The 22,574-nt window shown below is 54.0% G+C and overlaps 2 protein-coding genes across 3 annotated transcripts in view; one reads left to right on the top strand and one right to left on the bottom strand.

The window, feature by feature from the left end:
- Positions 1–17,978, bottom strand: part of EFCC1 (EF-hand and coiled-coil domain containing 1) — a 49,597-nt gene extending 31,619 nt beyond the window's left edge. The window contains exons 1-2 of one of the 2 annotated variants that reach the window (XM_081822986.1): positions 16,923–17,978; positions 15,192–15,475 (exon numbers count right to left, since the gene is read on the bottom strand). In XM_081822986.1, coding sequence (XP_081679112.1) covers positions 15,192–15,475; positions 16,923–17,642 — 1,004 coding nt within the window. In that variant the 5' untranslated portion in view covers positions 17,643–17,978. The remainder of the gene's footprint in view (positions 1–15,191; positions 15,476–16,922) is intronic. The other variant, XM_081822996.1, reaches the window with a different exon arrangement.
- RAB43 (RAB43, member RAS oncogene family) overlaps positions 1–21,546 on the top strand; it is a 353,030-nt gene extending 331,484 nt beyond the window's left edge. Inside the window, exon 4 of the transcript XR_014146041.1 lies at positions 21,522–21,546. The gene's annotated coding sequence lies outside the window, so the exon portion shown is untranslated. The remainder of the gene's footprint in view (positions 1–21,521) is intronic.
- The last annotated feature ends 1,028 nt before the right edge of the window (positions 21,547–22,574 follow it).

Here is a 22,574-nt window from a genome sequence, read left to right as displayed (position 1 = left end):
AATGACACCTTGATTTCAGCCTTGTGAGAGCCCAGGGAGAACCAAGCCAAGCCTTCCTGGACTTCTGGCCTACACAGTGTGAGATCATAAGTGGGTGTTGTTTTAAGCCACTAAGTTTGTGGTAATTTGTTATAATTGCATAGAAACCAAACACAACTGCACAAACAGACACACCCATCTGCCTTCATGGCACACACAACCTCAATTATTCTTTCAGGCATAGAGTGGTCATGTGCTTCTAGAGAAGAGATCTGATTGGTCTGTGCTGATCATGATGATTCCTTCCCTTTACCAAGGATTAGTTTAGGGATAGGCATGTGATGTGCTTCTGGCCAATGAGAGGGGAGGCGAAGTCTTCCAGGAGGATCTCTGGGAAAAGGGAGGTCCAAGGAAGAAGTTATGTTTCTGTCTGTGGACGTGGCAGTGATAACTGAGGCCATGGCAGTTATATTGTGACCATGAGGGATTTGCTGACAGGCCAAGATGACAAACTGAGGAAGACAGTGTGGGAAGATGAAGAACTGTATCCCTGCATGGGCACCTGGGTGGCTCAGTTGGTTAAGCCTCTGACTCTTGATTTTGGCTCATGAGGTCATGACCTCAGGGTCCTAAGATTGAGCCCTGCATTGGGCTCTGAGCTCAGCAGGGAGTCTGCTTAAGATTCTCTCCCTCTCCCTCTGCCCTTCCCCACCACTCTCTCTCTCTCTCTCTCAAATAAATAAATCTTAGAAGAAAAAAAAAAAAAAGAACTATATCCTTGCAGACATCACTGAGCTGCGAAGAAACTGTTTTCCCCTGGATTTCTCATCCATGATCAACAGTGTCCTTAAGATTTAAGCTGTTTGGAGTTGGGTTTTCTTTTCTTTTCTTTTTTTTTTAAGATTTTATTTATTTATTTGAGAGAGAGCACAAGAGGTGGGGAGGGGCAGAGGGAGAAACGGACTCCCCACTGAGCAAGGAGCCCCATGTGGGGCTTGATCCCAGGACCCTGAGATCATGACCTGAGCCGAAGGCAGACGCTTAACCGACTGAGTCACCCGGGTGCCCCTGGACTTGGGTTTTCTGTTTCCTGCAGCCTAAAGAGTTATTACTGAAAATGGCTCACAGCGCTGCTTGGGGGTTAAATGAGGTCGTGTACGTGAAGTCCTTAGCACAGTGCCTCATTCCCAGCAGGTGCCCAGAAATGCCGGCCTTGTCCTTAGTGCTGCTCCCCTCTGCCTCCGCCCTGGGGTGAGTCACTGTCGGGGGAGAGCTGAAGGAGCGGGGCCAGTGGGGAGTATCGATCGGTGTCTCTGTCTGTAGCCATAGCGTTGTCTCAAGAGCTTTCTCGCAAGGAAGTGGCTTCTATGGTTGGGGGGCTGGCTCAGCCAGGGTGGAATCCAGAGGAGCGGGAGGTCACAGGCAGGCTGGGCACAGGCAGAACCCCTTCTCTTTTTCAGGGGAGTCCTCAGTCTTGCTTTAAAGGCCTTTCAAATGACAAAATCGGGCCCACCCAGATTATCCAGGATACTCTCCCTCACTGCAAGTCAGCTGATTATGGACTTAAATAACATTTGCAAAATGCCTTCACAGCAAGTGTAGATTCATGTTTGGACAACTTGAGGCTGTCACCGAGTGACACATTGAGGTGACACATCAGAAGACCATCACCATTTCTCCCCCCACACACACACCTCCCCCCATAACCCCCAGCTCAGCTTTCTCTAGAATGGATGGAAAGTGTCACTTGCGTTTGCTTCTCTTTCTGCTTTCAGCCACCCAAGCCACTCAGGCACTCTGTGAGCTTTGGGAAGCTGCAGGGCAGACAGGACACCCAGAGCCTGGCCAGGGCCTGCTGAGGGGTGGCGGCTGCCAGGCAGCCGGCCAGGCCCCGGAGCCCGCCCCGGAGGGCCTGGGGGCTTGTGCACCATGCTTCCTTTGCTGCGTGGCGTTTCCTGAGCGAAGCCTCGCAGGAAAAGGAGACTAGCATGTGAAAACAAGAGAACAACAGTAGGAAGAAGAGCTTGAGAGGGGGGCCGTGGAGGGTGAGCTGAAAATAAATCATGAAGAGGGGAGTGTGGGCCAGTCCTCAGGGGCCTCCAGGCCTGGGAAGTGCTCTCCATGGCCCCTCATCTCTGGCTCCCACTTGCCTTTACTGGGGTGGGGGGCAGGTGCAAGGGGACCCATTGGTCTCCAGAGGCATCTGCCAGCCTGGCTGCTAATTTCATTCTGTGATTCATCGGACAGACGCATTACTGAGCCTGCTGTTGCACTGGGTGTGAGAGATACTGCACTTAGCAGCAGAACAGCCCTGACCTCATGGAATTTACCTTCCCCTGGGGGACGCAGACATGAATGAAGTCATCACAAAAATACATTAAGGACGGAAAAGGCCAGGGGCTGTGAGAGATGGCAGGGGCGCAGACTTGATGGGGCTGAGGCCTCTGAAAAAGTGAGCCCTGGCGGAAGAGACCAGCAGTATGGACATGAGTTAGGCGGGGCAGGCCCGACAGCGGGCGGGAACTGAAGGCCCGAGGAGCAGTGGGTCGCTGTGGCCAGAGCGGTGTGCACAGCGGGCAGAGTGGAAGACGCCGGGGCCGGACCCGTGGGCTGCGGCCAGATCACTCAGGGCCACGACGGTTACTGCGAGGAGGCCAATGTTTATTCTAAGGGCAACAGGAAGCTACGAGGTTAGATGTGGGTTTAGAAAAGCTCCCTCCCACCCCAGGCCACTTTGTGGCCGGTGGACTGGTGGGGAGCTAGGGACAGCCATCACATCCGGGCTGGTGCTGGCGCCCAGCGGGTGGCGGGGGCAGCTGGAGGGGGGCAGGCAGGTTGGAGACTTGGCAGGGACTCAGAGGGGTTGGCTCTGAGATCCCAGCGCAAATGTTACCTCCTCAAGGAAGCCTCCTGCCGTGGACTGAATTCATATGGAGTCCTCACCCCCCAGCACCTCAGAAAGTGACTGTATCTGGAGACAGGGTCTTTACAAAGGTGATCAAGTTCAAATGAGGTCACTGGGGTGGCCCTAATTCAATCTGACTCATGTCTTTATAGGAAGAAGACATTCATTAGGACACAGACGCACAGCAGGAGGACTACGTGAGGACACAGGGAGCGGACAGCCATCTGCACGGCCAGGAGGGAGGCCGGAACACAGTCTCTCACAGAGCCTCCAGAAGGATCCACCCCTCCTGACCCCTGGCTCCGGGACTTCCGGCCTCCAGAACTGTGAGACAACCCATGTCTGTTTAAGCCAGCCAGCCCGTGGTGTTCGTCATGCAGCCAGGCTGACTGATACACTTAGTGCCACAGTCAGGCAGCCTCCCCGACCTCACCCAGCCATCATTGCTCCTGTTTACTGCCACCCACTCGTTGACTGTCTCCCCCAGCCAGGAGGTCAGTCCCATGAGGGCAGAGACTTCGTCTTGGTCATGGCGGCCAGCACAGCATCAGCGCTCTCTGGGCATGCAACAAAATTTGGGTGAATGAAGAAAAGTCAGAAGTTATTTCTGACAGAAATTGTGACGAGACCAAGTGAAGAATCTCTGTCTCCCACCCTTACTGGGTCTCTCACTGCTGTTGGCCCCAAGCTTCTCCAAGTCACCTCAGCCCTCTCAGGAGAAGTGTCCCCTCCGTCCCTCATTCAGAGCAGACAATGGGAAACCCCATATGTTTCTGACGGTCCATGCACCTGCCAGTCAGGAGGAAACCCTCATCCTTCCTGGGCTTGGCCGTCTGCTGGGCTCAGTGGCAGCAGGGACAGTAAAGTGGGGCACTGGGTGCCATCGCTGCCCACAAGAAGCTCCCAGTCTACGGAGAGTCCACCCTCCTCCCTTACGCCATGTGACACAGGCCTGGTCAATCACAGAAACTGGTCCAGAGTAGTTACACGACCCCCACCTGGGCCAATCAGCACATTCCTTGTCCCTGGTGTCCATGATTGATTCAAGGATGGGCATAATCATATCAGGATAATCAAAGCTAATCTAAGGATTTTGTTGGAACTACTGGAAAAGAAAAGCTCTTTCTCTTGGGGATGATTGGGAGCATGGGAACTCATCCTGTGTTGGCAGCTGTCTGCTCCCATATAGGAAGAATGTCTGAATGTGGAGCCAACTAGAGGAAAGCAGAGATAAGAGATAGAGAGATTCCATGTGTCATTGTTCGGGCTCCTAAATCCAGCCATGCCTGAAGCCATACTCTCAAGCATATGAGTAGATAATGCCCCCCCCCAAAGGTTTATTTACTTATTTTGAGAAAGAGGTGAGAGGGGGAGGGGGAGAGGGAGGAAGAATCTCCAGCAGACTCCCCACTGAGTGCAGAGCCTGACACAGGGCTCTATCTCAGAACCCTGACCGAGATCATGACCTGAGCTGAAACCAAGAGTCAGATGCTCAACTGATTGAGCCACCCAGACACACCAATGCTCCCCCCCTTTAAAATTTAAGGCAGTTTGGGTTTAGTTTCAGTCATTAGCAACAAGTTTCCAATATAATACAGATCTCCCTCTACCTTGAAAAAAGCATGCATTTATTTCTCACCATTTCCCCTACACAAGAGCACCTTGATCATCTGTACCCCAGGTCATCCCATCAGAACATTCTGGAGACCATGGTGCCCACTCCCTCATGTGCTCCAGGGTTTCTCTGGCTTGGGTCTCAGGCAGAAGCCATCTCTACCACCCAAAGCTCGAGGCCAGGCGATGTCAGAATCCTGGCTCTGGAGCAGCAAGGCATGGCAGGCCTCCACCCAGGCACTGGCCTCTTCTTCCAGTGTTTCCTTGTGGGTAGGCAGCACATTCTTATATGCATGGGCCCACACTAGACGAGGGGAACCATCCACATGTACCAGGGCCTCTGACTCTCTGGAACATCACTACACTACACTACACAACAAACTGCCAAAAAATTTCCAACATCTGGCTCTGAGGCCCAAACATCCGCTTTTTCGTTTCCCCTTTGCTTGGTGCCATGTTACAGCCTTTATACTTCTTTTGCTTCCAGAAAGGAAATTCATGGGCTGGACATTTGCTGGTTTTGTCTGACCTGTGTCCTTCTTCCGTCTCCTGGCAACAGCCCCCTTGTCGCTTTGAGGAGTGGCCCCGCCCCCATCTCTCCCAGACTGCAGGGTGGCGGGTGTGCTCCGGCCATGTCCAGATGGCATATGCCAGCACCCTGGCCTCAGGCATCCCAGCGCTGGGGCTGTCACCCAGGCTGGGTCAGCCGCACTCTTCCCTGGGACTTTATGCACAGGTGCTGGAAAGCAGTAGGTTGGGTCACCGAATTTGAAAAGTGATGAATCTGGGGTCACTGCAGCCCTGTTCCCCACCATGTGGAGCACGAGTGAGGAAAGCCAGGTGGGGACAAGCAGAGATATAGGATGCATGGAATGTGCCAGTGGCATGGGGCTTTCAGCCTGCTCCAGAGTGTGGAGCGGACACATGAATGCTCCTCTCAGGTGAGAAGGCCCCCCCACACTAGAGGGCTAACCCCTGACAATGACATCCGTGAGTGCTAAGTATGTGCCAGGCACAATGTGAAGTGCTTTTTAGATCCTGTTTAATTCTTACCTCATGATCTAGGCACTAAAATTAACCCCATTTTCCAGATGAGGAAACTAAGGCACAAACAGGTCGAATCAGAGTTTCCCAAGAAGTGTCAAGGCACCAAAGAAAAGAGACAGCATATCGAGGTAAGTGGACAAGGTGTGTCATGGCCAAAGGCGACTGGTCCAGCACCTCAGGCTGCCCTGGGTCCTATGTGGCTGGCTCTGACCTGGGGACCCTGGTCCACTTGGAACCCATCTGCATGCCTCAGGCCACCCACCCGGCATGGAACAGGACAAGCTGGGACTTGAAAGCTGGGGATCTCAGAGCCCAGCCCCTAATCTAACCACAGAGACATGGGAACTTCAGCTTGTTCCAAACCACCCAAGGGAAGCAGCACAGATAGCCTTAGACTCCGGTACGCTCGAGGGCTGTGCCCTCTCCTACTGGGTGACCTTAGGCAGATCACTGTCCCTCTGTGGGCTCCAGCTTCTTCTCTGAAGGACGCATCTGCAGCATGCATTAGCTGGTACCATCCAGATCCGTCTCCCTGGTAGGGGCACAAAGCCCCAGACCCTGGGCTGTCAGCCAAAAGTGTGGGCTGAGCTCTGTTCTTAGAGAAATCCGGCTGGGGGCATGCATTTGAATGAAGGTAGACGTCCCTGGGAGATACTATTGATCAAAGAACGCCACAGTTCCTCTGCCCTGCTGTCTCCATTCTTGGGGCTGAAAAGGCCTCCCCCATTCTCCGGTCCCTTCTGCCTCTCTGTGACCCCGCTCTGGCCATGGTGTTCACGTAGACATCCACTAGTGGTTTCTGGGCAGGTTTTGCTTTTCTGGATAGAAAAGAACAAGATGTCCCCCTTCCTTCCACCTTCAATAGGGTTGTGGAGGCCACATGTCTGAAGGAACACTGTGAAGACTCATGAGAGCCACTCCCGGACTTCTAGGCGAGGAGAGGACAAGGAACCCCAATGTATTCAAACCACTGTTAGGTGAGTTCTCGGCAGCTTGCAGCTGAAAACATCCCTACCTGACAAACCCACCACTAGGGACAACTTCCTGGCTGCCCGCAGAATGGCACCCTTACACAGGGGTGGTGTGACGGCCTGCAATGCCGGGCCAGAGTGCATCACCTGCGGACGATGTGGCAAGAGGTGTCAGGGAGGCCGTACGATATCGTACCTGGAGCTTGAATCTAGATCCAGGTGGTGTGGCTTGCTAAGGACGGCTTTGCCAACTCTGGCTGCAATTTCAGAGGGAGGTAGCTAGGGGAGAAAAGGTTTGGTGACCCCCCTCCACCCCCGCCACCGACTCAAGGCTTCACGCGCTCTGGCAGGACCCCGACCAGTCGGGAGAATCCACACTCACGGGACACTGCCCACCCACCTCGGGCTGTGCCCGGTGGTATCCTTTGCTGAAATGGGCTCCTTTGAGTTTGTCGCTGTAAACGCAACCCGTGTAAGATTCGTGAAGCAGAAGGCTCGTGTCCTCTGACCTCTGAGGTCTGAGCTCTCCATCTATTCCATGCTTTTCTAGCATGTCCGCAATTATATTGGAGTGCCGTGTTAATACCCAGTGTTAACACAGATGTGAAATTCAGATGTGTCTGCTCTACTCAGTTCCCTAACCCACCATGAGGTGAGAATATCAAGACTTGTTCTGGGTCCCCTTGCTGGCTCCTCTACCCAGAGGCAAGTCCTCCTTGTCAGTGCAACACCGTATCCGGCTCTAAAGTCTGTTTCAGCCCGCAAATCCTGAGGTTCCATCCTTGCAGAAGACTCTGACTTGGAATAGAGAACAGCAGGCCCGAGGCTCCCCCCAGCTCCTGGCAAGGCCTCCAGGTATGGGGCTGCTGGTCTATCCCTTCTCAGGTGCTGGAGGTCAGGCCCTGCGTCTTCTCTCTCTGGACCCAGATACAGCCTCCTCACCTGCCTCCTTGCCTCTAGTCGTCCCTCCTGCCTGATCTGTCCTCCACACGCAGCCAGAGGGGTCTCCGTGAAGCTCAAATCTGATTACTTTTCTCCTTGCATAGCCCTTCTCTGTCTCCCTTGTTGTCTGGGGTAAAGGCCTCATGTTCAGCCTGGTACTCAGATCCTTTGCCACCCCCTGCCTGCCTTCCAGCTTCCGCGCCTGCCACTTTCCACTTCAAACCCTCCACCACAGTAAGCCTTTCTGTTCCCAGGAGGCACCAGGGCCCTTCACATCTCTAAGCCCTTGTATTCACTGCAACCTGCATTTGCAATGCCTGAGAAAACTCCTACTCATCCTTCAACACCCAGCTTGGATGATGGCATTCCCCCAAGAGATGTCCTGACCCCTAGCCAGTCATTTATGCCGCCTCTGTGCTTGTCTACACTCTGCAACTTTGTTAGTGTCCTGTCTACAATTGGCTGAGACTGTCCATTGTTTGCTGGGGGTCTCCAGAGACGGAAGGCTCTCTAGGGGCCGGACTCTGTGAATAGTAACAATACCAACCACCACCACCGTTACCATTGATGAGGGATCAATAATAATAATTTCTAATATTTATTAAGCATTTTCTCAGTGCTAAGCACTATTCTAGGTGCTTTATGTGTATTAGCATTCTGAATCTTCAGATACCCTAGGAAGTGGATTAGTAATATTCTCCTCACCCCCATTTTACAGATGAGGAAACCGAAGCTCACAAAATGAGAATAACTTGCTGCAGGTCACACTCCCGGAGCTGTACTTCCAGCTACTGCACCCCACCGTCTGCCCATGTCTCACTGGATATTCCACCCCCAGACCCAGAAGAACAGAACCCCATGCCTACTTTGTGAATGAGGAGACGGGGGCTCACAGAGAGAAAGGGAAGGGCTCCAAGCCCCACAGGAACTATGTGGAAAAACTGGGATTCCAAAGCAGGTAAGGCTGGGCCTCCTGAGCCTGGGCCCCGCCCCGCCACGCCCGTCTCTGTGGGGAGGGGTCCCAGGCCAGAGCGTGCAGCTGGTGCCTGGCCAGCTGCCCCTCTGTGAGCCCCGGGTATGGTCCGAGAGAAAGGCCTCAGTTCCCACCAGCGGCCACCCACACACCTGCTTCCAAGACTAATGGAATCCGTGACCAGACGCCTCCCAGCTCCAGATGGTGCTCCATGCCCCACTGCCCCGCCTCTGCCTGTCTGCTTCCCTCCCTCCCCTGACCTGCTGACTTTGCCCCCCCTTCCCCAAGGTCAGGCTGGGCTGCTGCAATGGGGCAGAAGAAAGGAGGTGTCCCTCCGATGGCCTCATCTTTGTGTCCCCTCCACAGTGGCCTCCTTGGTGGCCGGCCAAATGAGCTGTCCTCCTACCCGCACCCCCTCCAAGCCTTTTCATCTTTCTATTCCAGACAACAAAGCCACGGAGGCCAGGCGGAGGCCCCTCCTCCCTGCTCCGGCTGAGCTTGGTTTTTCAGTCTCCTTTTATGTGAGTTTGAGCCCAGCCCCTGCCCAGGGGTGTTGGCCCCAGGCTGCCCGCCCAGGTGTCCTGAAGGCCCAGCTGCCCCTCAGCGCAAAGCCAAGGCAGGCGCAGCAGGCAAATGGCCGAGACACCGGGGCTTCGAGAGAAGGTGGAGATGCCCACAAACCCCCAGTCGCCGGAGTCAAGGGCAGATCCTCCAGGAGCACCACTCCTCCTGAAGCAGGATCTGTTCACTGGACCACTCAGGGCTCACCTTGTGCTGGAGTCCCATATGCCCACACCTTCCTCACCAAGACATGTTTGGGGTCAGTGTCCACCTGCATGCTCAAGCGTCCATTCATTCGCCATCTTGGGAGCCCGGGGCTGGGTGCTGGCCTAAAGAAATGCCACACGGGCTACCTTGGTGAGGGTGCAGAGTACCCCTAGCCACCCTAAAGCGTTCAGCAACCTGGAAAAGCCAACTTTGAGACAAGCCTGTTCTGCGTCTAACCAGGCTTTCTCCTGGGGCCTCCACCATCCAGGAAGGCTCCAGCTGCCACAGGTGGCCTGTTTTTTGAGACAAGAAAAGGGATTTGGGCCACAAGCTCCAGAGAGAGGCAAGGGTGGGGGGCGTGTGCTGTTTAACACACATGGGCTATGCTCCCTTTGATTCTCCTGGGAAGAGCTCAGTCCTAGAGTTCAATGGGGCTGGCTGTGGCTCCAGCAGGGGGTATGTGACCAAGGTTTTCACCAATCAGAATATCAAATTGTCTTGGCCCCCGTGATGCGTTCAGGGATGAACATGTGTCCAAGTCGGTTCAATAATTTCCAGTTCCAGGAATTCCATGGGATGGCTCAGATGAGAGATGATCTTTCTACCGGACTTGGAGCTTTGAAGAGGTAAGCACCCCAAAGGCTACCAGGGGAGAGAACTTGCCTGAGAGCAAAGCAGAGCTTCTATATTCTGGTGACATTGTTGAGTACCTGGATCCAGCCATGCCTGAAGCTGGCTGGCTACCCTTTCCAGGAGACACTTTTTTTTTTTTTTTAAGATTTTATTTATTTATTTGACAGAGAGAGACACAGCGAGAGAGGGAACCCAAGCAGGGGGAGTGGGAGAGGGAGAAGCAGGCTTCCCGCAGAGCAGGGAGCCCGATGCGGGGCTCGATCCCAGGACCCTGGGATCATGACCTGAGCCAAAGGCAGACGCTTAACGACTGAGCCACCCAGGCGCCCCGACACTTTTTTTTTTTAACCCAAGTCAGTTAGAGGCAGGCTTTCAGGCACTCATCTAAGAGAGATGGCTAATAGGAAGAAAGAGAAAACAGAGAAGAGAAAGGTGGAGAGTGCCTGGGTATAATTTGGGAGAAGTAACAGTGAAACACCCTTGTTAGATGTGGGGTCAAATGACATCTCATGAATCGTGATGTCAAATATTTATATAAAACTATCATTGTAATGTAATCTGTACACTCCCCCCCAAATCGTCAGTAAGGTCTACTGGGCTCAAAAATATGTTGGGAGGAGAGACTATTTTGTGGGATTGGAAGAAGAATCTGAGTCTCTCCTCTGAGATGTGGTGTGACCAGCTGTGGGAAGTGAGAGCTTAGAGGCTGTGATGGAACAGGTAATCCTTCCTGGCTGATTGGGCTGGGTCAGGTGAGCCCCTGGGTTTTGGCCTGAAGAGCGCTTTGATTCCTGGAATACTTCTATATGATCCGGGACTCCCACAGCTGGGGCCCCTCTGCACCCAGCACATTTGTGTCCTAACATGCGTGTTCATGACCTGCTCCCCTCAGGCCCCAGAAGAGCTTCCGAGGGCAATGGACATGTCTGTGCCGTTCCTGGTTACCCGAGGTATCCACTTTCTCCATAGAAGCTGCATAGGAAATGTGGAACTAATAAGTGAGCATCCCCAGTTGCTTAAATATTTACTCTCCATTCTCTTAGGTTCCTGGCCAGGATGGTGCATTGAGGTGCTAGGGGAGGTTCCCTTTCCATGTACAAATACACAGAAGTACTGGATAAAATATAACCATTTAAAAGAATACAGAGCCAAGGGGCGCGTGGGTGGCTCAGTCGGTTAAGCATCTGCCTTCGGCTCAGGTCATGACCCAGGGGTTCGGGGATCCAGCCCCGTGTCGGGCTCCCTGCTCAGTGGGGAGCCTGCTTCTCCCTCTCCTGCTCCCCCTGTTTGTGCTCTCTCCTCTTACTCTCTTGCTTTCTCTCAAATAAATAAATAAATAAAATCTTAAAAGAAAAAAAAGAAAAGAATGCAGAGGCAAGGTTAAGAACAAGAAGGAGAGATCAGATCTCCAGCTTGCATGGGATGCAGGAGATGGACCTGAAATGCCCACAGAGGGGTCAGGACTGGGGTTCTAATGCCCAATGGGGATAGCTACTGAAGACCTCGCCTGGTGAGTTCATACAAGGAGCCTCCTGCATGAAGCTAGGGGCCCTCCAGAGGCTGTCTCATCCAGGAGCAGAGGTGAGAAGAACCCTACTTACTGGCCTTGGGATGGTGTCCCCAGATATGGAGCTCAATTTCTCCTGACCTGTGTAGTTATGAAACTTCAAGCCAAGAAATGAAATTAGAAACTGGCCCAGAATCAGGCCCTGGTGGGACAGCTCTGGACGGAACTCCACAACCTTGGTGATGGGTGGATTCTCCACGATCGTGGCTTCTGCCAAAGAGGGGCTCACTGTCAACGATCACAATAACACAGCGAGAACTTGTCATTATCACAGAAAGAGCAGAGATAAAACACCAGGGAAAGCTCAGATGTTGTGGTAATCCCAAAGAGACTGGAAAAGAAGGATGTTTAAATGAGAAAGAGATGAAGGACTGGAGAGAACCCACAACACAAGGACTGAGCGGGATGGGAAAGAACGTGCAGTTTTGAAAAAGAAATACATGGAAGTCCGGGAAATGAGCAAGGGAGTCATTGAGATATCATTTTAGGGCGACAGTAGAGAAGAGGAAAGGACATTTATTCGGAGTTGGGAGACTCACCAGGTGCTGAAACAGCCAAGTGTTGGTTAGGAGACCACCCCCATGGCTCTATTTCCTCATTTGAAAAAAGGTGGCATAATACCAGCCTCCGAGTGTTATGAGAAGATCAGAGTGGGTCAGTTTCTGTGATAGCCCTGGAAAAGTGTGAGTCGGGTCATGCATGCTAACCAAATGGCTTCAAGCTGTCATTCCCAGGAGGGATTTCAGTCATTGGCACTGTTTTCCCCCCAGAGATACATCTGCAGAACACCTGGAGGCACTCGAGAGTGACGTCACTTAAGAGGGGGTGCTGGGGCTCTAGTCTTTGGGGTATGGTGCTCCTTCCATCCCGCAGTACCTCTACACTGCAGGCCCAATGGGTCTGGCCACGGAGGGAGGAGGTTCAGCTTAACAAGCAGGGGACATCTGAGTTCCAGCCCCCCTGCAGGCTATGAAAGGTCCTGCAGATGTTTGGGGCGAGGAGTGGCGGGTGGGGGGAGTCCAGGAGGACTTGTGCACGTTGCCAGGCTGGCCTGGGGTATGTGGCTTTGGGCTGTTCAGGCTGGGGTTTGGATCCTAGCTTGTCACTTGCTGTGCCACACGGGCAAGTTGCTTCCTTTCTGGCCTTGGTTTTCTCATCTGTGAAGTGCAGATGATAATTAATACCTTTCTCTTAGGCCAGTTGAGGGGCTCATTTGAGCGAATGTGGGGAAAGTGTCCGGCATCACGCCTGGTACACAGGTAATGCTCAATGCATGTCCTTGGCTGTTCTATGCCCTCCCCTTTCCTTTCTTCAAAGGAGAGCTTTGGGGCAAGTCAGCCCACAGACTCTGCCCATAGAAAGCAGGCAGAGGAGAGGTCTGCCTCCTGGGGCTGGGCATGGGTTAGGGGGCATGTTTGTATAGGGACAGGAAAACAAGCAGCAGAGCCATCTCCTAATCACCATGACCTCCACACCATGTCACTCACTCTCTGGCCCTCAGTTTTCTCATTCACTGGACATCTCCTTGGAGACTCTGCAATAACTGCTCCTCTTTTTCCTCACCAAGAGAACCCAATTGTGTTTGGGGCATCAATATGGCCAGATCCTCCTGCAGATAGGAGCAGCCACGTGACACAGTTCTGGCCCAGGAGATGGAGGTGCAAATTCTGATGGGGTGTAGGGGTATCTCTCCCTGAACACAAAGGCAAAGCTCACTTGAAGAAAGTCTTCCCCACCCTCAACCTTGCCCGTCCTCCTCATGCCTGAACAGCAGACATGAGGCCTGCAGCTACGGCAGCCATCTTGTAACTGTGCGTCAACAACAAAGGGTAAGGTGGAAAGAAAGAAAGAACACAGGCTGTAGGGGCAGGCCGACCTTACTTTTCCACTTCCTGGCTGGGTGGCCTCGGGTGCGTTACTTCACTTCTCAGAGCCTCACTTCCCACCGTCTGTAAAATGGGGATAACACCTCTACCTTGCACAGTTCTTGTGAGGATTAAATGGTGCCATGGATACAAATCCACCTTTTCTACTGTAAAGGGCTATCCAGATGTTCATAGTGGCTCTTACATCATGCTGTAGAGGACAGTTACTTTAGGGTAAACCAAAGAAGAAACCCTTTATTTCTCCTCTTGGAGAAAGTTCCAAGGCTGGACACGGGCCCCAAGCCAGCCAGCCCAGCTCTTGAGCCGATCAGCTATGCAAACAGGAAGTGGATATCCAAACATTTGGAGCTGCAGGAGGCTGGCCCAGAATGGGCCTCTTCATGGAGGCCTCTCTCCACATTGTGCCTTCTCATCTCCCAGCTGTGAGCACCTCCAAAGTCAAGGAGGGAGGTCCCTCCTCTAAGGGGCTAGGTTCAAAGCCTCCCCTTCTGGTTGCCCTGCCCACCAGCCTGGGCCAGGCCACCTTTCTTTCCAGTTGGAGGATGGCAACAGCCCCTCTGTGGGCTCCCCACTGTCTCTTGCTCTTCCCTCTCCTCCCACCTCTTTGTCACAACTGTAGCCAGGGCAATTTTTTTTGAAATGCAAATCAGTTCTTGTCACCCTCTTGCTGAAAACTTCCGTGTTCTCTTTGAGGGAAAGATTGAAGTTCCTGACACAAGCCTCCAGGCCCTGGATGGCCTGGCCTCTGCCTGTCTCTCCAGTTTTCCTCCTCCAGCCACCCTGGCCTCCTTTTAGTTTCTGGAATGTGCCAAGGTCCCTGCTGTCTCAGGGCTTTGCCTGTAGTGTTCCCATTTTCTAGAACACTCTCACCTTCTCCCCTCCTCCTCTCCCTGGCCCATCTTGCCACATAACATCCTATTCTCAGCTCTCAGCTCAAGTGTCACCTCAGGGGCTGGCTGAGGCTGCAGCAAGCATGACGAAGGTCCTGCTCTGCCCCCCACAACATTCATCCAGCCTGTTGCCATTCATCTGGTCACATGCTGATCTCACACGCTCAGTAGGGGCTACTCAGGGCAGGGATTTCGGGTTGCCTTGTTCCCAGTCACATCCCTGCTACCTGGCATGGCCTCTGTATGGAGCCAGTGCCCAGTAAATGTGGCAGTCAGGCAGGCAGGCGTGCCTTATGATTCAAAACGGAGATGGAGCTGTTTACTGAGCACCTACTGTGTGCCAGGTGGGACCTCGCGGCTTCTTCACAGCTGCCCTGGCAGGCAGGGACTAGAGTCCCTGTGTTCTACCAAAAGGGGAAACAGAAGCTCCAAGAGGGGCAGTGACTTGCCCAAGGTCACACATCTGGCAGAGGCCCTGCTAGGATCTGACACTCCATCCCACGCCCAGCTTCCTGCCTGGTGGAGCTAGCACCAGGGATCATTGCACATCTGTTTCCTCATCTGTAGAATGGGGATGAGGCGGGACCTCCCTCACAGGGCTGTTGTGAGGATTCAGTCGGTTAGGCCACTCAAGTGCTTCGCTCAGAGCCTGGCACACATTAAGCGCTCAGCGACCGTGAGCTATCATCATCATGGTTATCGTGTTGGTCAAAGAAATAAAAATAACTACATCCTCTTGGGACCCACGAAAGGGCAAGTGGAAGGTCTTTGTGGGTGAAAAGGCACATGAATGGATGGGTGGGTGGAGAGCAAGCGAATGAGGGAATGAAAGACTGAAGACATGGAAGAACAGCCGAGCCAACGGAGGGATCCACGCACGAACGTGTGAACGAACAGAGGAACACGAGAACGAGCGTGTGTGCGGGGAGGATGCACCCCTGAGGTCTGGGAGACCCGGGGCTGACTTGGGGCGCCCGGGCCGCGTCCTCCCCGCCCCCCCCCCCCCCCATGCTCACCTGTAGCGCCGCAACTCGCCCTCCAGCCGCCGCACCCAGCGCTGCAGGCCGGGCACCTGTCGCGCCAGCGCCTCGAGCTCGCGCACGCGGCCCAGGCTGCGCAGCACCGCCTCCCGGGCCTCCTCGGCGCGCCGCCGCACCTCGGCCTGGCCCTGGCGCAGCCGCCCCGCGCGGGCCTCGGCCGCCGCCAGAGCGCCCCGCGCCTGCCGCAGCTCCCGCGCCGCCGCCTCGGGCCCGCCGCGCCCCGCCTCCTGCGCGCCCGCCTGGCTCTTCCAGAGGCCGACCTGCGGGGACAGGGCCGCGGGCACCGCGGTGAGCGCCTCGCGTCGGCCACCCGCCACGACCGCGGCCACCGTGCCCGCGCCGCCCCGGAGCTCCCACGGTGCACGTTTATTGCGCGCACTGCCTACCGCTCCCAGGCTGGTCTGAGCTCGTTTAATCCTCGCAACAGCCCAGATGAGGCAGGAGCTCTAATTATCCCCCTTTTCCTGGGTGAGGGAAACTGAGCCACAATGCCCAGTATTCTCATCTTTGCGCGGTACCAATAATTCCCGAACTTCACGACTCTTCTCTTCTCTTCTTCAGTGACTCCTCCGATCCCTAGACTCGAGGAACAATCTAAGCGTCTCAAACAGGCGTTTCTGGACCTCCCCGGTGTCTGGTCAATAGACTCTTCTTGAGGGTGGGGTTTTTGTCTGTCTTGTTTACCGCTGTGTCCCCGACGCCTTAACCAGGTCGGCACACAGTAGGTGCTCAATAAATACCTGGAGAGTGAATGATCCTGGACCATCTTGCTGCGCACCATGGGAGTCATTTCCCACTCTCACCCTTTGCTTCTCTTGTGCTCCTAGGCCACCAGCCCTTGCCTGTCCATAGCTATGACCCCTGAAAGCGGCACCCTGCCACTCCTCCGCATACGCAGCCTGCCCTCAGCCGCTCAGGGCTGGTGACTGGGCAATGGGCAGAGTGGGGCTAATGCAAGTCAGCTCCCTCCTGACCTATGGTCCCTTGGGGCAGAGGCTCTTCTCTTCCTCCTCCCACCCCCATCGCCCTTGGCTGAGCACAGTGCTTGAGCACAGTGCTTAAGTGTTTGTTCACTGAATCCCAGATGCTTGGGCTCTGTCCATATCTCACTCAGTGCTTCCTTCTCCACATCCTAGAGGTCTGGCCCTGAAGGGGTTGGGTGGCCAGTGACTGCCTGATGAACAGTGACACTATCTATTTAGCACCTGGCCCTGGCCCTGAGGGAGGCCCATAAATACTTGCTGAATGACCCAATGAGCCGCCAGTCTACCCATTAGGCAGGAAGCTCCTTAAGCGTGGGGACAGGGCCTTTTTCACCCTTTATCTCCTAACCCACCCTTCAGCCCCAGCCTGGCACCACAGAGAGCTCAAGATGCCTGCTGAATGACTGAATGTGCGAGACGGCCCAGGTTTCCTGGGAGAGTTCAACTACTGGGTTAGAAGAGGCAAGACGACATAGTGAGGGTGGGGGGACGGCGTGGGATGGTGATCCGGGTGGGACAGGGGTTTTAGAGGTGGAATGGGTGGGGGGGCCGGAGTGGGTTGAATGCAATGGGGGTGGGATTGGGGGAGGACGCAAGTGAGCCGAAGTGGGGTGGGGCTGCCCTCTCTTCCCCCTTCCACTTCCTCAGCGGGTCCCGGGCTGCTCAAACGACCCCCGCCCGCCTCCAGTCACGGCCGCCCCCCTCCCTCCGCGCCGGCGCGCACCTGCAGCGCTAGACAGCGCGCGTCACTGCTCTGCAGCGCGGCACGCAGGTCCTCCACCAGCTCGCGCAGGCTGCTGTTCTCCTCCTCCAACCGCGCCAGGCGCTCGCCGTCCCGGCCGCCGTCGGGGCCGCCGTCCGGGGCGGGCGTGCGGGGCGGCCGGCGGCGGCGGCGCGGGCGGCGCAGGCGGATCTGCGTCTCGATGTGCTCGCTTAGAGCGCCGCGGGGCAGCCGGGGCCCTGCGCGGGTGCCGAAGTAGCCGCAGAGGCGCGCGTGGAACTGGCGGAAGGTGAGCTCGGGCGGCTCCGCGCGCAGCGCCAGGCGCGCCTCCTCTTCGGCATCCGCGTCCCCGTCGGTGGCCACCCCAGCGGCCGTGTCGCCAGCGGTCGCATCCCCCGGGTTCGTGTCTCGGGCGGCCGCATCCCCGGAGGCCTCCCCGGCGGCGGCCCCCTCGGCGCGCAGCCCCAGCACCGCGCAGAGAGCGCGGAAGTCAGCGCGGGGCAGGCGGCCGGCGCCGCGGCAGTCCAGGTGGTGGAAGACCTCTTGCAGGTACTGGTCCAGGCCGGTGGCCAGCACCACGATCTCGTTCTCCACGCCGCGGTCCAGCCCGTAGTGGTGCGCCAGGGCGCTCAGCAGCCACTGGGTGCGCCGCGCGGGTCGCCGGTACGGGTCACCCGCCGCGCCCTCCATGCCGGCCTCCCGGCCCGGGCCGCTCAGCTGCATCGCTGCGGCGCGTCGCTCCTCCGGTCCCTCCGCCCCGCCACTTCCAGGGGCGGCCCCAGAGTTCTTCGAAAGGAGGGGCTTAGCGGTCGCGGTCTGGTTGGAGCGGCGCGGAGGGCCGTGTCCAGCAGCTGCGCTGGCTTGGCCGGGCGTCTGTGTTTACTCGGGTTGGTTAGGAGAAGGCTGGGGTAGGGGGCCTGGTCCCTCTCTGTCTCGCTTCTATGGGTGACCCCAGCTCTCTTCTCTCCTCATCACTCCAGGGGCTTCCCTGGCGTCTCCTTTTCCCTTCCCACTCCCGGCTCTGTCGGCTTTCAACTCCCGCACCCTCTGTCCCACCCACCCTGCGCTGAGAGTTGGCCCCGGGACCGGCGCGAGGCGTGGGCGCAGGATAGGAAGCCAGGGAGAGAGGGAGGGTAGCTGCCTGGTCTTGTTGCTGGGGGTGTGTCCCCCAAGCCCACGTGTCATTCCACCCCTTCTCCGGAAAGTCTTCCGAGGGTAGCCCCGGGAGCTGGCTCTAACCGCCCTCTCCCCGCGCAGGTGCGGAGAAGCCCCTCTCCCCCTATATTCAGAAACAGGGTTCCCAAACTCTTGTCACTCCACCATAGATGGTGCAGAGGCTCACGTGGTAACTAGAGCAGAGAGACAGGGTTGGAGAAGTAAGTGGACTGCTTTAGGGACATCCCGCTGGTAAGAAGTCGATCTGAGATGGACCCTCGTTCTCTAAGCTCTGTGTGTGTTTGGTGGGGAGTTGGGAGGCGGGGATAGAAAAGTGGTTTCCAGCCCTCACCTTTGTGCCTGTGGATGCTGAGTTGGCGATGCGATCTGAGTTCCGTCTCTTGAGCTGGGGTTATGGTAACAGGGTTGTTTGGCCAACATTTTCTCTGGTGCCTTACAACACATTTCTGGAAGGTGAAAGAAAAACTGCTTCTCCGGGGAGACCTAGGCTGTTTTTCCTTTCTCTTTCACGAGATGTCATGCACCTGTTACCTGCACTGGGACCCGATATCCAGCCACGTTGTAACAAGAGGCAGACTTTATTCAACTGTCCTTGGCTGTAAGATGGGCAGAATCTGGCTTTCTGTATAACTCTAGGAATTTAAATGCTAAATCCTGGAATTTGAGGGGCGCGTGGGTGGTTCAGTTGGTTAAGCGACTGCCTTCGGCTCAGGTCATGATCCTGGAGTCCCTGAATAGAGTCCCGCATCTGGCTCCCTGCTTGGTAGGGAGTCTGCTTCGCCCTCTGACCCTATTCCCTCTCATGTGCTCTCTCTCTCAAATAAATAAATAAAATCTTTTTAAAAAATAAATAAATCCTGGAATTTGAAAAGGCACTAAAATTCTGTCTCCTGGGCTGCAGTATCCCAGAATCAGCACTTTTTTGGGGCAAATCCCTACTCATTCTTGAAGATTTAGCCCAAGGGATGGAGTTAGATGCTTCTCGCCAGCCATTTTGGACATAATTTTTTTTTTTAAATTATAAAAGTAATAGCATTTTGACAAAAACTTTTACATCAATTCCACTTCTTGGGCACCTGGGTGCCTCAGTCGTTAAGCGTCTGCCTTCGGCTCAGGTCATGATCCCAGCGTCCTGGGATCAAGTCCCACATCGGGCTCCCTGCTCGGTGGGAAGCCTGCTTCTCCCTCTCCCACTCCCCCTGCTTGTGTTCCTGCTCTCGCTATCTCTGTCTCTGTCAAATGAATAAAATCTTTAAAACAAAACAAAACAAAACAAAATAAATTCCACTTCTTGGCTCCTGCCTTAGAAAAAGACACGTGCACAGGATGTTCACTGTATCATTGTTTATAATATTGAGAAACTAGAGACAACCTGGTACTCATCAGTGCATCAGCCATGATGAATCACCAAAAAGGGATGAGTGAAATAAGCAAGTTGCAGCCTCTTATGTACAATGTTATGATTTCCATAACAATAACAACAAAGCCACACCAAAGGGTATTAAATATTATGTAACTGCATAGAAAAAGATGGAAGTAGGGGCGCCTGGGTGGCTCAGTTGGTTAAGCCTCTGCCTTTGGCTCAGGTCATGATCTCGGGCTTCTGGGATCAAGTCTCATGTGGGGCTCCTTGCTCAGCGGGAAGTCTGCTTCTCCCTCTTCCCCCCCATATTCTCTCTCAAATAAATAAATAAAATCTTTAAAAAATCAAAATAGAAAAAGATGGAAGGAGTCAAAACTGATGCAGTGGTTATTTCTGGGGATCAAAGATGTTTAGCCTTTGCTGTAACATTTCCCTTTTTGCCAAGACGATGTCTTTCTTTCTTTTGGGGAGGACACACCTTATTTACCATTTACATACCATAAAACTCACCCACTGAAGGGTGTGAATAAATGCTTTTATTTTTATTTTTAAAAAAATTTTATTTATTTATTTGACAGAGAGACACAGCGAGAGAGGGAACACAGCAGGGGGAGTGGGAGAGGGAGAAGCAGGCTTCCCACCGAAAATAAATGCTTTTAGTACATTTGTAGAGTCTAGAGACATCACAGTCTAACTTCATAACATTCTCATCACTCATTTCCCAAAACCCTTGTACTGGTTAGCTCATTTTCTCCTTCACCTTCCACCCCCCCTTCTGCGCTAGGCAACCACTACTTCCTGTTTCTATAGATTTGTCTATTCTGGACATTTCATATAAATGGAATCATACCGTATGTGACTGATTCCTTTTTGAAAACATGAACAGTCATGTTTTCAAGGCTCACCCACACTGTAGCATGTATCAGTACATCCTTCCTTTTTATGGTGGAGTAATACTCCATTGTGTGGCTAGACCATGTTTTTTGCTTCTCTGTTCATCAGTTGATGGACATTTGGGTTGTTCCCACCTTTTGGCTGTTCTAAATAGCACTGCTGTGAACATTCATGTGCAAGTTTTTGCGTGGACATGTTTTCATTTGTCTTGTGTGTAGACCCAGGAGTGAGGCCTCTGTTTGGATGGTAGTTTTATGTTTAATTTGTGAGGAACTGCCAAACTGTTTTTCATGATGGCTGTACCATTTACCTTCCTAACAGCCATGTTTTCGTGTGTTTCCTGACGGGTTAAGCAACACGGATGTTCTCAGTCCTCCATCTCACCTCACAGGGCCCCAGGCCTTCCTCAGCGAGTTCCTGCCATCTTCCATTCTTCTCTTTGTTCACACCCCGCATGCAGTCTCTCATGCTCTACCCTCACAACACATCCTGAATCCCACTGCCTCGCCCCACTCCACGGGTACCACACGGAGCCAGCCCCCCAGCATCTCTCACCTGTATTCTTGCAGCAGGCTCCCCCGAGAACTGCCTGTGGACTCCTACAGTCTGTTCTCCAAGCCAGAGGATCCCCTCCTCTCTGCTCAGGAACCCCTAATTCTTTCCCTCTCACAGGGACTTAAGGCAAAGTGCTCACATTCCCCCCAGCCTCCCCCTCATCTCCTGCCATTGCCCTTCCCTCCTGACCTCCTTGCTGTTCTTCTAACTCACTTCAGGGTATTTGCAGCTGCTTCCCCCAGATGTTTACCTCCTCAGGCCATCACCTCCTCAGTGAGGCCTTTGGTGACCCCGAAGGCACTCTGCACCTCTGACAGACTCTGTCTTCCTGTGTGTGCTGTCTGTCTCCCTGTGTTAAACTGTCAGTCAGCCATGAGGTAGCAAAACACATCTGTTCCCCTGGAACCGTGTCACTGAAAGCAGACAATCAGCCTCTAACTTCCTTCTCAGCTGCCTCCCTGGTTGCCTTCGGGAATGGTGGTGTGTATGGCCTCCCACATATTTTCTTTGTCTATAGATGATATGTATACTTTTTATTTGTATTATTTATTATGTATATCTTTTCAAGGCAGCTATTATGCCGCGTTGCTGTTGATCTGTGGGCCTCGCATGAGATCTGAGCTTCAGGAGGCCAGGAACCTGGTGTCCCTCGTCCCAGCAGGGGCCTGGCACACCGTAGCGCTGATAATGTTGGTTTGTATGAACACACATTTGGAGCAGTATATGGGAAGACTGCCTCTGGTCGGGGTTTGGTGGGATTTGGTGTCCTTTGATCCAGCGATGTTGGAATCAGGGAGACTCCAGACGTTGGTAGTTGATTGGATCCCCAGCTGGACCGCAGAAGCTTCTAGGCCTGGAGCCCCATGGCCTGTGGGCCTGCCTTGTACATTTAGGACAGGACTCTGGAACTTGGCTCTGGACCCCTGAGTTGCATCTGTGCAGTTGAATCTGATTTGATTTCATGTTAGTGCTGAGAGCAGGCAATGAAGCAAGACTGCTGTGCTCCCCACTGCCTCCGGCACTGCAGCTGGGGGCTGCTTTTGGCGAGGGAATCCTTTGAACAGTAACGTTCCTGGGCCAGTCAACATTGAAAAGAAAGCCTTTAAATATCAGGCCATGGAGCGTTGCCTGGGCCTCCGCCCCCCGCAGCTCAGCGGGGGCCAGGGAAGTCAGGGTTGATAATGGTGCACTGTCAGGCCTGTCTGTCTGCGGGGCAGTGTTACCAGGCGCCTCTGAAATCATTCTGGTCAGACCCACAAGGTTTTTGTTGAAGGTTTGAAGTGAGCAAACTCAGAGGTCTCCTGGGCTCTTTTGTCTGAGCTGGGGGATGGGTGTGTGTCTGCGTGGGGGAGCACAGAGGCCCTGGCAAAGAGATGATTTTCTGAAGTCAGTTCACTATTGTTTGAGCCATTTCAAAAAGTATATTGTTTAAAGTGTCTTTAAACATCCCAGAAAAAAATGCTTGTTAGCACATATCACCACCAGAAGAGGGGATCCCAGATACTCCTGATGTATTTGTTTTGAGGCATTTTCCATGCATTTGGGCATGAAAGAACTTCCCTGGGGTGGTTGTTACACGACTACATACATCTGTCAAAGCACTTAAAAAGGGTGAATTTTACAGGATGTGAACTGTAGCTCATTAAACTCAACATAAAGAAACACGG

The sequence above is a fragment of the Leptonychotes weddellii genome, chromosome 1 (genome assembly GCF_054177405.1).
Source record: "Leptonychotes weddellii isolate Sample4059 chromosome 1, ASM5417740v2, whole genome shotgun sequence".
Classification (NCBI taxonomy): domain Eukaryota; kingdom Metazoa; phylum Chordata; class Mammalia; order Carnivora; family Phocidae; genus Leptonychotes; species Leptonychotes weddellii.
This window is presented reverse-complemented; position numbering and strand designations above follow the sequence as displayed.